Source organism: Narcine bancroftii, chromosome 4, assembly GCF_036971445.1.
Source record: "Narcine bancroftii isolate sNarBan1 chromosome 4, sNarBan1.hap1, whole genome shotgun sequence".
Taxonomy (NCBI): Eukaryota; Metazoa; Chordata; class Chondrichthyes; order Torpediniformes; family Narcinidae; genus Narcine; species Narcine bancroftii.
The window spans coordinates 176,715,226-176,734,078 of record NC_091472.1 but is presented as its reverse complement, the minus strand read 5'-3'; the positions used below and the strand labels follow the sequence as shown (position 1 = coordinate 176,734,078).

At 35.4% G+C, this 18,853-nt stretch overlaps 1 protein-coding gene across 1 annotated transcript in view; it reads left to right on the top strand.

The window, feature by feature from the left end:
- The window catches only part of ksr2 (kinase suppressor of ras 2), a 402,678-nt gene extending 391,114 nt beyond the window's left edge, over positions 1–11,564 (top strand). Inside the window, exons 18-20 of the mRNA XM_069933137.1 lie at positions 5,483–5,614; positions 6,584–6,713; positions 7,357–11,564. Of these exons, the coding sequence (XP_069789238.1) occupies positions 5,483–5,614; positions 6,584–6,713; positions 7,357–7,518 (424 nt within the window). The 3' untranslated portion in view covers positions 7,519–11,564. The remainder of the gene's footprint in view (positions 1–5,482; positions 5,615–6,583; positions 6,714–7,356) is intronic.
- Positions 11,565–18,853: the final 7,289 nt, after the last annotated feature.

The following is an 18,853-nucleotide window of genomic DNA, read 5'->3' as shown; positions in this document are numbered from 1 at the left end:
GAGGACCCCAAAGCCCAGCAGCAATGGATATTGACCAAGACAAATGGTTACTTAAATAAAGGTTGCTTTTAATTATCTTTAAGCATGAAAACAGGATCAAATTTTAACTTATTACCATTTACTTAACCCCCTTCTAATTCTAAGCGCACATGTATGTAATGTGAATCAGAAAAGTTCTTTGATTCACAGTCCAATCTCACTTCTCATTCCTCCACATTCATTGGTTGCAGGCAATTCTTATTCTGTGCCCAGAATTTAACATTTATGAAATTCACCAAGCTTTGGTGTTTGAAAGGTAAATGGTTACCACTCAGGAAGGTTTTTATCGGTTTTCAGAGATAAATTTGTCGTTCTTGGACACAAACTGATCCCTTTAATCAGCTACGTCAGTGTCTTGCTGAAGAAACTTGCCCCCTCAGGGTTTTCCAGATGATATCGTCTTTCTTCCAGGTCACCACAGAGTTCCTTTTTGTTTCTCTTATTTCAAGTGAAACATTAGGCAGCCAGTCCTCTCCTCTTGTATGGACCACAAGGGATTTGACCAGGGTGATCTAAGCACTCACAACCCATCTTCCTAATGGGTTTTTTTCCACAAGCTTGCCAGCTTGTCCTGTTCCAGTCCCAGCTGCTGCTGCTGAACTGAAAAAGCTACAGAACTTAATTCTCTCCCACTCTCTTAGAGAAAAGACTGTTTTGCTTTCTCTCTCTCTTTTTCTCCCTCCCTCCCTCTCCCTCTCACTCACTGACATTACCCAGATTAACTGAGATAGATAAAGACAATTTGGATAGACTGTTCACTGAACAAGAAGTTAAAGAAGCGCTTAATTGTTTAGAGAATAATAAATCTCCTGGAGAGAATGGATTTCCTGTGGAATCTTATAAAGAATTTAAAGATCTGATTAATTATTTATTTATGCAGGTTTTAGGTTACATGTCCCTCTCTCTGCTTGCAAAACCACATTACCCTCTTAGAACAACAACCTCTACTCAGACAGACTGCAGCTCCAAACCTAATCCTCTGGGTTCTTTCATCTGTTGCTTTTCAAAACAACAATCCATTAGTGAAGTACCTTGGACACTCCCCAAAACCTTGGCAATCGTATTCAGAGCTGGCCTGCTTAGCTTGAGCAGAGCTCCAGCATTTTAAATGAGACCTCTTTTAAAAAAAACATGCCACACTTTATCTCCTAAAATCATATCTATATACAATATAAAACACCACATATCCTGCCACAAATCTAAAGCAGCTAAAACTATGTTATATTTAATGAAGGATTTAAATTTAGTCGATCTATGGAGAAAGAAACATCCTTAGGATAATTATTCTTTTTATTCTAATAGATTTGATTCATGTTCTGGAATTTATTTATTTTTAATTTCAGTTCAAAATCAATCAAGACTTTTGAATATTGATTATAAATCAAGAATAATGTCTGATCAATCTCCATTATTGATGGAATTGGAATTTACTGAATAGCAGCAGTCAGTATGTAGATGGAGATTAAATCCTTTGTTGTTAAAAAAGGAATATTTTTGTGCTTTTATAAGATGCATATTAGTTATTTTGAAACACTAATTTACAATCAATTAAAGATAAATGTATTATTTGGGATGCATTAAAAGCATATTTGATTGAACGGGTTATAAGTTTTACTTCAAAAATTAAAGGATTATATGAGAGATATAGATAAATTAGAAAAAGAAATCACAGTATTGAAAAAAGATATTCAAACATCACCGTCAGAGGATAAATATAGGCATTTAATTAATTTTAAAAATTACAATATAATACAATGTCGATTTATAGAACAGAAAATTATTCTTAGATCTAAACAGAAATATTATGAATAAGGGGAAAGATCTCAAAGTTTTGCTTGGCAATTAAATGCAGAACAAACTTCAAGAACAATTGATGCAATATGAGATAATAAGAAAGTGACATTTAAACCACAAGAAATAAAAGAAATTTTTAGAGAATTTTATGAAAAATTTATACACTTCAGAATCATTACAGGATGAAACTATTATAGATAATTATTTGTCACAAATAACATTACCCAGATTAACTGAGATAGATAAAGACAATTTGGATAGACTGTTCACTGAACAAGAAGTTAAAGAAGCACTTAATTGTTTAGAGAATAATAAATCTCCTGGAGAGAATGGATTTCCTGTGGAATCTTATAAAGAATTTAAAGATCTGATTAATTATTTATTTATGCAGGTTTTAGGTTACATGTCCTTCCAGAAACATTTTCTAATAATCTAATTATAATTATTCCTAAAAAAGATAGAGATCCGGTAAAACCAGCTTCACATCTTGTTGTTAAATGTTGACTATAAAATTGTGGCAAAGATATTAGCAAATAGAATAAATAATTGTCTTCCTAAATTACTAAATATAGATCAAATGGGTTTTGTTGAAAATAGACAAACTTCTGAAAATATAGTAAGATTATTAAGTATAATTCAGTTATCACAAAAAAAGGATTTAAGTGTTGTAGTTTCATTGGATGCAGAAAAAGCTTTTAATAGATTAGAATGCGATTTTTAAATTTAAAGTTTTAGATAAATTTGGCTTTGGACTTAATTTTGTAAATTGGATTAAAGCACTCTATAAAAGTCCTAAAACTAAAATAATAACTAATGGGCAGATATCACAATAATTTAATTTGACTAGATCAAGTAGACAAGGATGTCCCTTATCTTCAGCTTTGTTTGCTTTGGCTATGGAACCTCTTGCACAATGATCAGTATAGATCAGCAAGATGAGAGGTTTTATGGTAAATCATACTGAGCATAAGATTAGTTTATTTGCAGATCATGTGTTGGTATATTTACTCAATCACAATTATGATTACCTAGACTTTATAGGCAATTGATAGATTATGGAAGAGTTTCTGGTTTTCAAATAAATTGGGATAAGTGAGGTAATGGAATTAGTGCAAGGTGATTATTCACAATGTCAAAAAGATATTCAATTTAAGTGAACTGATGTTGGGATTAAGTATTTAGGAATACCCACAGATAATCATTTGAAAAATTTATACAAATTAAATTATATTCTGTTACTTTTAAAAAATTTGAAAAAAATTGATTTATTTACCAATAACTTTGATTGGAAGGGTTAAAATGAATATTTTTCCAAGAATTCAATACTTGTTTAAGACTTTACCTCAAAAATGTTTCCAGGAATAAAATAAATTTCTTTGGAAAGGTATGGTGGCAAGAATATCGTTAGAAAAATTAACATGGAAATATGAATTGGATGGATTACAACTTCCTAATTTTAAGAATTATTATAAAGCAGCAATATTAAGATTTCTTGCTTCTTTATTTGGAAATATTAAACCATCATGGGTGGAAATTGAGTTAAATAAAATTGGAGAAAATATACTTGAAGAATTTATTTATAAATTAGAATCAAGGTTAATGGTTGCTGATGGAGACACTCCATTATTGAAACATTTAATTAATATTTGGAATAAGATTAAGTTAGACAATGATGGAAGTCTTTTGCCACCAAAAATGCCATTAATTAATCCTCATAATTTTTTTCAAAAGATAACCCTTTTTAAAATATCTGGTATACTAAAGGAATTTTTAAAATAGGAGATTGCTATGAGAATTATAGATTTATTTCATTTGAAATAAAGTTAAGAATTAACTTTGATCAGTTAAGAATTAAATATGATATCCTACGTAATATTCCTTATTGTTATGTTCAATTGAGAGCCTATTTAAGAGAGAAATTAGGACCAGATATAGTATTAAAAGATTGCACAGATTTAGAACAGTTGATTGTTGATGGAACTATTAAGAAATTTATCTCAATAGCATATATGAAATTACAAGAGAAAGCACCTAAATTAGGTTTATTTCAGTCAAGAGAAAGATGGAAACCAGATTTAAATATATTGATAGATCGACAAACTTGGCACAATTTATGTAAAGAGATTATGTCTAATACAATTAACGTAAGATATAGATTACTTCATTATAATTTATTACATCAGTTATATATGTTACACCTCAGAAATCAAATAGATAGAAGTCGGACATGTCGGATCAATGTTTTAGATGTGGGGAAGATATTGGAAGTTTTCTTCCTTTCACATGGTCTTGTCCAAAAGTTAAACCTTTTTGGACCTCTATTAGTAAATGTTTGGAACAGGTTACAGGTGTTGTTTTTCCATTGAATCCTGAGTTATTTTTGATGGGGAATTTTGAAAATATAACTATTAAATTACATTTATCAGATTTTTAGTTGAAATTTGTTAAATTAGCTCTGGTGATAGCAAGGAAATGTATCGCTGTCACTTGGAAATCAGATGTTTCTTTAACACTAAGAAGATAGTAAACAGATTTAAAGTTGTATTCCATTAGGGAAAAAAAAACATAATTTGAGAGGAAAATATTCTATATTTTTACAGATTTGGGGCTCTTATGCTCAAACATTAGGTTTGAATTTATAAATAATTCCTTTGAATCCTCCGGATCAGAGAAGTCTTCCCTTAAAAAATAAATAATGTTTTCTTGTGAAAGGTTTTATGGATATTTGAGCATTTCCTAAGGCAATCCAATTTAATATATAGTCATATTCGTTAGTAAGTTAGTGGGGTTTTTTTGTAGTTTGTTTTAGTTCTTTTAGTGGGGCAGAGTAGGAATTTGGGGTTGGGTGGGGGGGGGGTTAGTTAGGGTTTTTTCTTTCTTTTTTATATAAATCAATGTATTTAATTAATAACTAACAATGTGATACATGTTTTTTTATTATATATGTGTTGATCTTAAATAAAATATTCAAAAACAAAAAAATAATCAGTGTTTGAAATAATGATTGTTAAAAAGTGTGTAAATGGGACAGTTCCGACAGTAGTTTAAACTTTTATAGGAAGAGCATTACATTCTACTTTTGCATTACAAATGTTAGCATATTATCACAAGTCGTCTTATTGAAAAAGAGATTTTGCTATCAAAATGGTGCTCTTCACTATTAACCATATTAAATATGGAGTCACAGAAAGAAATATAAATCAAATCTCCATGGACTTTCCATTTCTATTCCATTATATTTTTGTGCAAATGGAAAAGATAAATATCAATGAAGGAAGATAAATATGTTTTTGTTGTGATATGGACTTGACTTCAGGACTTCATATTTTGGTTTTCATATTGATCAGCTGTCAACTAAATTTTCCTGGGCTTACAAATGATTTAAACTCATTCCCAGATATGTCTGTCTATGGTTTCTGTTAATGTAATTTCTCATTGCAGTTTCAACATTGAGCGTTAAATAAGATATTTCTGTAATCGTGCTGATCGTAACAGAAATCCATTTGCTGATGTCATATCTGTCAAACCACAATGCTTCTCTGTCACTATGCAGTTGCTTTATGTGGATTAGTTTGTAAATATAAGATATAGAATGAAAAGTCTTTGCCTCAAAATATAATACATTTTTTTCACGTGTTTTATTCTTCAGGAGGGAAAGTGAAATGAAGATCCCTAATGGTTGGCTGTGTCATCTTGCTCCCGAAATTATTCAACAGCTCTCTCCATCTACAGATGAAGACAAACTTCCATTCTCCAAACAATCTGACGTATTTGCATTTGGGTAAGTTCAGTGCAATCTTATTAAATGAGCTTTCCAGGATGTGATTTGAAAAAATAATAAATTGAACAAAGCATTACATAGGGATTTGTGAATAGATATTTTTTATGTTACCCAAGTATAAATCTAACCTGTAGATCAGGACTTCAGTGAAGAAATTGCCAAACGCTTATTTTCATTCTTTATCATTTCCAACAGAGGACATATTCATATATGCCAGCTATTTATGGATTACTGATTCCATAGTTTGAGTGCATTAATTCATGTGTTTATACAATGATTTCCTTTTATTAACAGGTTATATTTTGAGTTATGGCTTAAACCTGTTTTTATCAACCAGTACAATATTGGCCAAAAAGTAAAAACACAACGCTGGAGAAACTCAGCAGGTCAAACAGGACTCAAGCTCGAAACATTGGTTATGTATCTTTATATTTGCCATATCAACTGTCTGACCTGCTGAGTTTCTCCAGCATTGTATTTTTACTTCAAATCACAGTGTCTGCAGACTTTCATGTTTTACTATATTGGCAAGACTAGGATGTGCACAGCTAGATTGTATGAACCAACAAAATGGTAAATTGAAGTATCACTGTAAAAATTATCAGCACACAATGTGTGAAGTCTTCAGGTGTAATAGGAAAAAAAGATTGAATTGCAGTTAATTTTTTAACTTTCATCTAAATTCTGACAAATAAAAACACCAAAATATATCTTTTAATCTATTTTATTGCTTTCATTTTGAAGAATTTAAATGTGCATTGTATAGTCAGGGAAGTTTTGCATGTTACATCACCATAATTTGACTTAATAAACTGGAGCTTTGATTTAGGCCATTCGTACTGCTGCAATTTATTACATAGTTTCAATTTCTGCGGTGTGAATAAAATACAGTCAAACATTCCTGTGAAAAGATTTTGTACATATAGTTTTGAAAAAAAAAATGTTGAGCATTGTTCAATTTTACAACAGAACCATATGGTATGAGTTGCATGCACGTGAATGGCCTTTCAAGAACCAGCCCACAGATGCGATAATATGGCAAGCTGGTCGAGGAATGAAGCCGAACCTCAGTCAAATCGGTGTGGGAAAGGAGATTGTGGTATGTAGCACCCACACACTGCTGCTCATCTAAACATATTAATTACTTTTGCAACCTGATAATAGTTTACTCATATTTAAGTAACATTACTTATCATAAGACCAAATCACTTATTACACTAAGACGTGAAATGTCTTCCTGAATGAAATTTCTAATTGGAAAAGTTCCAGGTGAATTAAGACCTACTGGTCTCTGCTTTTTTTTTGGCTTCTCATGTGGGATATGTCATTTGCTGGCAAGGTTAGCATTCGATGCACTCTGCAGTCACATTACCCAGATGTTATAGATCGCTGAATGTTTGGAATACAGATAGGGTGGTAGCCAAGTTACTTTGCCCCATAAGGAGTTCAAGCTTCTTGTGTGATGAATCTAAAGCCTGTTAATTTTCTAACATTTGAATTAATTTATGATATAACTTTGTTTTCAAAATATTACTTCAAATCCAATTGATTTGTGATATTCATCTCCATAATACCGTCCTTGTGCTGATCCATCTGTAGCTTATAAAAAATCCTAAATAAAAATCTTTTGGGTTTCTCATATCTAGCCAATTCCACTGTGTTACTTCTTTAGAAATTATTATTGGTGAGTATTTGATTGTGATGTCTTTTGAGCCACACTAAATGTTTCCAATTTATTTCAGGATATTTTGCTTTTCTGTTGGGCTTATGAGCAAGAGGAGCGCCCTAGTTTCTCCAAGATTATGGAGCTTCTCGAGAAACTGCCCAAGCGAAATCGTCGGCTCTCTCACCCTGGACATTTCTGGAAGTCAGCTGAGTATGTTTCCCTAAGCTCCAATGTGTGAACGTCCAGATGCAGATTATCGGATTTTGGATCCAGCCTTGCATCTCATGCATTACATTTGGTTAACCATTTGCTTTTGTGTTTCAAGCAGTTGATGGACAAATCAGAGTGATTATTCAACGATGCACAACATTGATGATCGTAAACTGAAACATAAAATGAGCATTGTAAACCTTAGTCTTAACTGAATAAAATGCACAGCTGTAGCAGACATAATTTTATGCATCTTTTGGTAGCCACTGCTCCAGGTGTCAGGAGAAAGAAAGCACAGTATGGAAAGGATGTTTGATTTGGTTACCCAGAATTGTTTAACTTTGAGGTTTGTGTATAGGCAGGTACTGAATACACACTTGGAGGAAAGGACACTAAGTTCAAAGATCCTTGTGAATAAAATGAGTGGCATGTTTGCGCAAAACTTAGACTTACCTGATCCCTTGATTTCTTTTGCCTCCATGAGGAAAGTTCCAATTGTTCAAATAGTCCCTCAAAATGGAACATAATTTGAGAAAGTGACCTCCTCATTCATTTTCTGTGGAAACTAGATAAACTGGGACATTGTGCAGTTTTGACAGTTTTTAAAAAAATGAGTATTGTTCTGATTATTGTCTTTTACTGCATCATGGTAACTAGATTAGGTCGTACCTTTGATATGTATGATTAAAAGTGTAACCTTATCAGGTTTTGATGATGTACTTTCCAAGTCCTTGAAAAAGGCTGCAAAAAAAGTGTGCTCTTTAATGGTCAGTAATTGTATGCATACTTAATTCTATCATACATTGGTTTAGTACCGATGGAGGGAAAGCAAAATGCTGCTGAACACCTTGAGACAAGCTGTTTGGGCTTTATGGACTTTTCTCAGTCTTTCCCTCTTCATGAGCTTATGTTCTTAGCAGAAGTTGTTGTGTCCATTCTGACGTATTGCCTGTACTAAGATTCTGGTATCTGTATGTTGGGCCTTTATTTTGTCAATCTATGGAAGTGAAGCTAAAAATCAGTAATAACTTCCTCCACATTCTTCAATGCCTCATTGACCTCTGGTCCAATGAACCATCTTCTGCTGTTTCCCTGATATCTGTTGCACTCATCTCTTCTCAATCCTACACACTCTCACTGGTTGTGCCCAATTGCTGTTGTGAAAGCAATTTTTAAACGTCAGATTTTTAAAAATTATACTCCATGACTTTTTCATAAAGACTGAGTTCGTGCACCTATAAATCTCTGTTATTGATACTTTGGTTCTTTAGTTTTGTATGATAATTTATTCAAATCCCTTTGCTGTGCAGTACCAGCTTAATTTTGGAAATAGGTCGACTTGTTTAATTTTTTCCATGGATCTTGGCATTTGGATGTATTTTTTAAGGGATTTTTTTTAATTTTCACAACTGAAATTTGACTGGAAGTAATTCATACCTGTAGTATAAAGAGTCCAATTGGTAACATTCTGCTACTATTATTATGTAGCATTGTGGTTGTATGAATTATTTATCCTTACAAATGTAAATGAGTTTAATCTTATAAACTTGTGTTGACAGAGCAGTTACATTTATTTAGCACTTTGTCATGACAGGTCATCGGGGTGGGTTCTATAATTAGTGCATTAACTTTGAAAATAAAATTGCCATTGTCATGCAAACAAATGTGGCACATGGCAAGTTCCTAAGAAAACTAGTGCAATTGGGGGGGAAATTTTGCCCTTTATACGGGAGAACTCCTCTTTAAAAATTGCCATGCAAACCTTGCTGTTTAAATGAATTGCTGTTGCAGACAGGTGGTGATGAAGCACAAGGAGGATTTGGAAGTAAAGCTGTTGACAGGTGAAGGGGTTTGAAGGGTTTCAGAGAAAGGGAGGCATTGTTTTGTGGAGGACCTTGAAGATGAGGCAAAACCCTTTAAGATCAGAGATTTAGTTTAGTAATTATCGATTAAGATATCGTCAGCCGAGCTTTGTATGGAGACTGAAAGAGAGATGTCTGGCGAGAACAACACTGAAGTGGTCAAATCTTCTGCTGGTAAAGCTTACAATAGAATTTTAATTACAGGTGAGCTGAAGGGTGATTGTAATAGAGAAGATGTGCAGTGAGAAGGTCATCTTAGAATCACCATAGACCTGAACTAATAATATAATTGTAAGAAGAGGATGGAACCAATGGTGAAAAAACAACTGTTTGAGATGGGGGCTAATGACATTGACCGTGATCACCGCATTCATTTTCCTGGATTTTTTCATGATTCAGGGCAACTCATGGTCCATGGGTGCTTCACCTAATTCGTGTGTAACTAATCCATCATGAAAAATAAACTAACGTGCTGTATCCATGGAAACATGAAGATTTAATTACCCGGTTGATATTGTCTCTCACGCCTAATTTAGTGTTTCATGTTTAACTGCTATTGATTCATCCTAGCTTGTTTCACCTGTGGGGTACAAATGCCACTTACTTTCAAAATGAAAATTATAAGATAATTGCAGAAATCAACAGAATCTCAATGCTTAGCTTTATTACTGGCATTCTATGCATGCACTTTATTATTTAGGGAGATTGTGTTCCCAGTGCACTGAAAGATGGATGTACTATATAGTAAATGTTTTTCATTCTCTTATCCTTGTTGGTTATCTCTGCCAGAAGAAGGCTACATAAAAGAACTCAACATACCACATAATTTGCTGAATCTCGATGTACAGATAAGATACAGCACGAGGGTGATTTATAATCAATGTCCATTGGAGGTCTGCGTGATAATCTGTATTAAATACCATTCAATTAAGTATTTCTATTCCTTGGGTGTAATTTAACATTATAGGTAAAGTTTTATTTCACAATGAATTTAGCAAGTCATTCTTAAATAAAACTTTGACTTAATGTGAAATAACAAATTGCTAAGAATATCAAATCTCTCTGATCGACCAATAATGCTCTTCAAACAATTCATAAAAATTCTGATTTTCTTCTGTCGATATCCTATTATTTTTCAGGGTCAAGAGGATTATCATATTTCTCTAAATTCTCTCATATTTTTGGTTTGCAGTGAAAAATGGGCACAGCGTTAGAATTGTGCTGTGAATAGGTTGGCGTTTAGTTTTGCTGTTGATTATTTTTGAGTATGACAGTTCACTGTGCTGTGGGAAAATATGCTCAGGGAAGATTTTGTAAGATGGAAAAAAAATCAAAAAAAATTATAAAATGCAAGCAATTTGTTGATCCTTTAATATGAAACAATCTGATGTTAAAATACAAAAGGAGACCTCTTTTAAGTTGAAATCCACCTCTACTGACCACTTTGATTCCCTCTCCCATGCATTTTGTTACTATATACAGTATAATAAAGTGTTTATCCTGCTTTGCAACCACTAGGCGGCGTGTCGGTATGCACAATATTGATCCAATTTCTTCAGTTTAAATCTATCAGTAATGTCTCTACACATTCAACTTTGCATTTGGAATGATCAGTGAATTTCACTTCACTTGAATTAATTATATTGATTCTAATTCCAGTGATACACGATGTCCTGATTAGCCCATTCCATTTCTGTGAAAACTGTAGTGAGATTTCAGAACTTTTCGCCTTTCAAACAGGGTGTTCTGGGAATTTATTTCAGTGGAATAGTAAATAATGACAAGCCTTGTGTATTAATGTTCCTTTACATTTTAAGCAGCTAACAGGCCATCCCAACCCAATGCACGTGCTCATTAATCCATCTGTTAAATGAAGTGTTTGGAAGACATAAAAAACACAATTACACATTGTGCATTTACCAATGCTTGAAATCATTGCAATGAAGCTTTTAATTAGGAACGGTCCACAATATGCAGAGAAGGAATTAAATGTAGAGGGAGCAGTGACACATTTCAATCCTTTTCAGGGCATCTCAATATTTTGAAGTCAGTGAAGCATAAGGCTCTAGACAGGCAACTTGGACATTGAGAACCCACAAACAGCAATAAAATGATGACTAAATAATTATTTTTAACAATGTTGAATGAGTGATATATAATGTTCAGTTATTAGGAATAATTCCACTGTCCTATATTTTTACTAATATTGAAATTTCACATCCAGAATATAGAGACAAGTCAAAAAGAATCATTGCACTTAAATCATATCATTTCATCCAAAGTACATCACATTTTAATCAAACAGATTATAATGTATTGATATTTTATTATTTAAATAAAAATGAAAATCTAAGCCCACTTCCAAGAAAGAAGCTGTTTGGACAAAAAAAAAGACAGAATTCTTATTAGAGTGATAAATTACCTCTTTAGTCAACATTTCTACCTTCATAACACATCAAAGATTATAAAAGTAATTCAAAAAGGGTGCCCACAGTGTTTGAAAATTTGAATTCAAATCCAAAAATGAGCTTCTAATCTCTAAATTTAAACATGACACTACCTAAGAAGACAAATGATGATCACCCTTGATAATGAGGCTGCCCATCAATACCACAGTGAGATGTGCCACCCCAGAGTTTTGTGTTGGACTTGAACATGAAATATTTTGCCTCAAACGTTAGTGCTACCAACTCAGCCGCAGGAGGCACAGAAGATTCTAATTGTGTTGATCTAGCACTGAAAGAAATATCATCTGGTGATGATGCACATCAGATTCATCATTATAAAGATCAAAGGTAGATGAGCTATTGGTCAGCTGGAGTGAGTAGTAAGTGAACAACAAATGAAAGAAAAAATCAGCTGAAATTATTGCCACCGCCATTAAAGACAATGACAAGCAAAAATCTAACCTCTTTGTTTATCCTCGTATTTGCTTCTCTCACTAATATAGAGGATGAGATTGATCTCCTTTCTTACAGTTCAAATCAGATTTATTGTCAATCAGAGTACATACATGACATCACATAAGATCCTTTTTCCTGCCGACGAGGCAGAATTATCACTTATTGGTGGTGCCAAAAAAAATGGAAACAATGTACACATGTAAACAAATACAGAGAGGAAAAAAAATAAACAACCAAGTGCACAAGTAAGAGTCCTCATCTGAGTCCCTGATGGAGTTTGTTTTGTTGAGGAGTCTGATGGTAATTCCCGAATCTGGTGGTGCGAGTCTTGTGGCATCAGTATCTTTTTCCTGAAATCAAACAAAGCACCTTTAATCTTTCTTTACAGCATATGGACCTCTCATCACTTGAAGCATTTTCTATTCACATTTCAGATTTTCAGAAGTTGTCTTTATTTGATAGGCTTGTAGATAGAACGGTCTTCAGAACCTAAAGAGCATCGCAGGAAGTCCAGCAGAAGCTGTGTTGCTTAAAGAAGGGCTCAGTGATAAAAGCTGTATAAGAATCAATCAAGTAGCAGCATGGGGATTACATGCTCATAAAGAAATATTGTAATTAAATGTGTTTATGAAAAGCAATACTCTCACAGAACATTGTAATAAAGAATGTAGCAAAGAATGGTTGAACAGTGAAAATAGATGGTGTTATCCAAATTACACTTTGAATTATGAAGCAATGGGAATGCCTTAGTTCATATGGACTGTATATTTGGCTGTGAGAGTTAATGGAAAGCTGTTGATTTGCTGCCTCATCAATAGGTTGTTAACCTCATAATCGATGACTGGTGATTTAAAGCTCTTAATGAGGCTTCGGTGAACAAAAATGTTTGGGAGGAAGAATGAGGAGAAGAACAAATGGAAGATTAGTCATCTGATGAATGATTTTCATGAAATATATTATCGGACCCTAAGTGGACCCAACCCAGGATCATATAGCATTGGATGGTATATCAAACAACTTCACAGGAAGTGAAATTGGGCAGAGAGCAAAACTAAAAATTTACCTAGTCTCATCAGATTCTTCAGAATTGGATTAAGCTAAAATTGCCTGTATAGGGATCCAATGGCTCTCTCTATAGAATCTCCTAAATGATATTATATACCTGAGTGCCCATAGTCACAAGCACTGGTGAATACATAGTGTCACAAGGCAGCCTGCCATCAAACCAATGCCCAATATAAATCCTCTTTCTGCTTCCTTCAGTTGGGGTTATCTGTCCCCCAACTCAAGTGAATTTGATGATGGCCATTACTCCTATTATTTCATCCAGCCTCACACATTCCACAGCTACACACCTCTTTGCATTAAATAAAACATCCTCCAACCAACTCACCATCCAAACTCTCTTGTATTTGCAGGTAGAAACAATTTCTCTTAATTTGCTAGTATAAAATACAAGAATTTGGCATGCACAGGTGGTGCTGGACTTGCAGATTTACTTGACAATTGGTTCTTGTTTCTATGAATACCTCAAAATAGATGTTGCACTGTAGAATAATATCATTTCCAGTGAACCCGCTGTGAACTAGAGCACAGGAACAGGGGCTTCAGTTTAACAGTGAGAGTGTGGGAACCGGTTCCCTGGTGTGTTACAGTGAATGTGGATACCATAGTGTCTGAGGAAGCATAGGAGAGTGCACCAGTTGAGGTGGAATGTCAAACCATTGGGCCAGAGAATTGTGCAGGTACACGATCCTTTATCCAGACATCTAAAATCCGGAAAGCTCCAAAATCCGGCAAGTGGGGAGAGAGGCGACAGCACGAGTCGGGAAGGTGAGGGGGGGGACCGGCAGCGCGAGTCGGGAGAGCGAGAGACCGGCAACGCGAGTCGGGAGGTTGAGGGGGGGTGGGGGGGACACAGCACATCGACTGGATACGGCAGTTCAATTTGGGTGGGCTTAAATCTGGAAAAATCTGAAATTCGGAACATACTGTCCCGCAAGGGTTCCGGATAAAGGATCATATACCTGTACAGCACAGAAACAGACCTTTGATCCACCTTGTTCATGCCCATCTACACAATTCCCATTTCCCTGCATTAGGATTGTGTCCTTTCATGCATTGCCTAAATTACGCCACGATATGTTGGGATTTCTAACTAGTTGGATGGCAGATTATCAGCCCTTTTCTGTAATTCTTAACCCCTGAAATGCCCCCATGACATTCTCTGTTTAAGGAAAAACGATGGCTGCTTTTCTGGTCTCTCTTCTTTATCCTGTGTTAACAAAACAAAATGAATAATATTAGGGCCCAAACTACAGATCTGTTCTGCTTTCAAAAATAAATTGCAAATCTCTTGAGAATTTGTTCAAATTATCCAGTAAACGGAGGTGATTGACATGGTCCTAAACAGCCATTAATTACACTATAGGGTAAGGGGTAAGTTTCAGTATCATCAGTTGCATCAAAAAGCTGTTGCTATGCACATCAAAGGCATTGTGATATTCTAGTGGTTATCTGTCTGCCTCAAGCACCCTGATATTAGGGCTCTTGTACATATTAAAGAATAATGCTTAATATAAACTATGAAAATATGCTCCATTAACATGAGAAACTCACAATAACTGGGTTACCTGTACTAATGGATCTTGTTCAAGTCTAAAAATTGCCATTGAACATGATTTTGGCATTACTCTTTTGAAGTGTTTTTATTCATGATGCTCGGAAGCTGAGCAATGTTAGCGCACCTAATCTAAGAGAGATAATTCCAATATAGAAAGCAGAACTCCTGTAGCCTGTGAATCGCATTCCTGTGGCTATGTACATGTTCCTGGCTGCTACATTTTAAATGTACCAAGAGTGTAGGTAGGGTGTCTGGTGTGCTGAATAATGAATAAACATTCTATTCAGATGTATAAATCACCAGGACGTATGTCAGACCATCTCCCTCCCCTGGCATCATGTCAACTTTGATGGACAGAATAGCAAGCAGTCCCTTCTATAGAACTTCTAACTCATGGAATACAGCAGGGTAACAGGCCCTTCTACCGACTGAATCTGTGCCAACTATCGACTACCCCTTTATTGTCACACTCATTTTTTATTCTCCTCATTCTCATCAACTTACCCCAGATTCTACCACTAACCTACGTACTAGAGACAATTTACAGCAGCTCAAGTAACCCACCAGCCAGCACGATATGGGAAGAGACAAGAAAACCCAGAGAAACATCACGTGGTCACAGGAAGGATATGCAAACTCCACACAAACAGCACCAAGATCAGGAATGAATCAGGATCTCTGTCAGTGTGAGGGAGCAAGTCATCACTGTGCCAGTCTTTATCCCATCCCAGTATGAAGGAAAGTTGAATGAAAGTTGAATGGCCCAAATCTGGTCATGTGTTAACCAGCTTGTGGGTGTGATGGGACATGTAATTCTGACGTTGTTATTTTGGCAACAGTAGTAATGTAAATATCAAGTAGGTAACACTGTTTTGCTGATGTGCCAGCTTCTTGACAAAATTACCAAGAGCAGGAATCTTGCCAGCGGATTGTTTTTAATGCACATTTGATGTTCTCTTCAGCCTCAATGAGATGATTTCATTCATTGATGATGAGCCTAACATTCTTAGAGTGGCAGAGACATTTAACATTGGGATTAGGTTTCCACCTCTGGACACAATCTAGAAGGTAACTTATTTTGTCAAATGAACCAAAATTCACCAGTGAAATATGCATGGTAATTTTTGGCTCTCGTTTATTCATTTTAAAATACCTGATCAGTTAATAGATAAGCAACAAATCACAGAGAAGACCACTATCTGGTGAGATTTCTGCTATAAAAATCCAAGAACTGAAGCTGGAAGCTTCTCATTGTTTACTCGAGATTCCTGCTATTTCAGATAGATGGTAGCATTGTAAATATGTAACTGAGCTACTCACCAAACGACATGGTTAATGATAGAGAGGTACGAGTACAGATAACACCTCAAAACCCAAGAAATTTAAATTTAGTTAATTGAGTAAATCAAGAATAAAAGGCTAGCATATCAGTAATGGTGACTGTGTGACTAACAACTGCTTGAGAACCTATTTGGTTTATAATTGTCCTTCAGAACTAGAAACTTCTCATTCTGGTCTTTTTCTAGAAACACAGCAATGAAGTAAACTCCTAATTTTAGGAAGGTTATGGATGCCACAAGCAGCTAAAATTTGTGAATATATAAAAGAAAATTCCAGACATATAGGACCAACATGCACTGAAAACTATTGCTTTAGAATGGTTCTTCACATAAAGTATTTACGCCCACTAATTTAACAGTTAAAGTTAATGTATTATGAATAGAAGCAAACCTTGTCAATTATTACAGATAAGAGGATGAATGTCAAAAATAAATGATTAATAAGATGATGCAAAATCCAAAAAATACCTGATCCACAAGACTCCAGTAAGTCGGTGAAGAGAGAAGCAAGGTCTTGGTTTCAAGCAGTTACTTTCATCAGCACCTTAATTTTTGTCGCCGTGGTTTTTTAAAAAGATAAGAAAATTACTGAATTCAGCATGGAGATTAGTGGAACTTGATAAAAATGGGAACTGTGGAAACCAGTAATCCAAAGCATCAGCAGTTGATCTAAGCATGTCCAGAAAATATTTGATCCTTTGGATCTTTTGTTACCTGAGCCTCGAAATAGCTTTCTAGACATGACATCCTGACCATTTTTCCTGATTTACTTAACTGCTTGGTTTTGTTTTCTCACATTGCATACCCATGTGCCCGAGTAGGTATTAAACATAATTCTCCCAGCAAAACAGATGGGAAAGTCCTGCTGTTTATGAAAAAATGATTGACCTGAAATTTTTAAATGTACTTTGTATTTCACTGGCTCAACAGGTGAATATTTAATGTTTGTCACTTTTGTGGCAAGGTTGCATAGAATTTACAGAAGAGATGTATGCTGTTGATCGCAACCTATGTAAAGTCTCCTCAGTATAGAGTTTATTTAAACCCCTTCTTAAATGAATCTTGGTGGATTATGTCCTTTTTTTTCCCCTGTGGTCGCACTTTTCACATTCTCGACACTTTTTATTTAAAGGAGATTTTCCAGAAATTCCAATCATTTAAGAAACAACAGGCAAATGTTTGTTTCTTAGTCTCATTCTCCTGTTTAGACCGGAGAGGTTCATTAGGTTCATTGAAGAGATTGCAGGAAAGTTTCAGTGATATTAGTTTCATTTGTGTAACATTACTAATGTTATGGCTTGGGCTAATTTCATTGAGCCAGGTTTGCTTTTTGTACTCATTTTAATATTCATTTGCTGATTTACCCAGACCATCTGTGACATATTGTGGCCCGATCACTGGTGACAAATTCAGTGATCTTTTGTTACCTTTGCAATTTTTTTTATGGGCCCCCCCCCCCTCCCCAGCTTCTGTCTGTAATTAGGAAAGATTGAAAATATGGCATCATAATGAGCAAAAATAGAATAATCTGCTGGCTGCTCTATTAGGTGTTTAGCTACATAGTGTTGCCAGGAATAATTACAAAACAAACCTCAGCAACTGAAATATAATAAATCCCTTTCTTATATGTAGTGGCATCACTTACTGCTGCAGACAAGAGTAAAACTATGAAACACCATTAATTTTTTTCCTTTATATGTTTAATAGATAAATTAATAACAAAAATCATTGGGCAAATAGCACATGTCAGTCTGGCAGCAGGGGCTGGCGGCTGTGACAGAGCGCAGGAAACGGTTTCCATAGCGGTCTGCAGCAGCGAACCCGTAAGGACAACGGCCAGCAAGCACGGTCTTGGAACAGACCACTGTGGGGCAATCCCGCGTCACTCTGGCTGTCATGCCTCGCACTCCGCCAGGCTCAGTGGCATGGGACCCAGAGGGAGGCGTTTGTCCTGGGCAAGCACTCACCTCCGAGTCCTTGCCCCGGCACAAGGTGCCTAAAGCTGAAAAGCTACAAGGCACCATGTTCATCTTTGCTTGCGAAGGGATGGGCCATGAATGGTTGGATGGATGGATCATTGGGGATGTTGGGGACAATTTATATCAATGCAGTTGGGTGGACAGATGGGATAAGAGCTACTGTCTTTGTTGGTCCTTGGTGTCTGAAGTGTAGTAATTATTTCACTTGTGGCCATGACCTTTCGACTCTGCCCATTTGGCACAGTTAGGGATGACGAATGACAGTGACCTGGATATTACCAAGCCAGGCTTGAGAGGTATTTTTTTAAATGGGAAATTCAGCAGTCAGACTTACCCTGTATGCTGTGGAATTTAATCAAGGGGCTGCCTCTGGCCTCGGGAGATTTGGAATGGGGAATTGTGCATCCAGTGGGTTATGATGGAGAAGGTGTGCAATTGCGAGGAGGAATTTGCAGCATTGTTGCTGTGGAGATTCACTCCTAGCACCTTTGCTCCAAGATGCCCTTATTTCACTTGAACAACATGATTTCAAACATTCCCAAAGGCATATCTATCTAACCATAGGTGTCCTCAGGGCAACTGTGCATGCCTGTTGGCAGTCTTAGCTTAAAAAAAAAACTCTGAGGTTATCGAGACATACCAAAAACTTCAAAACA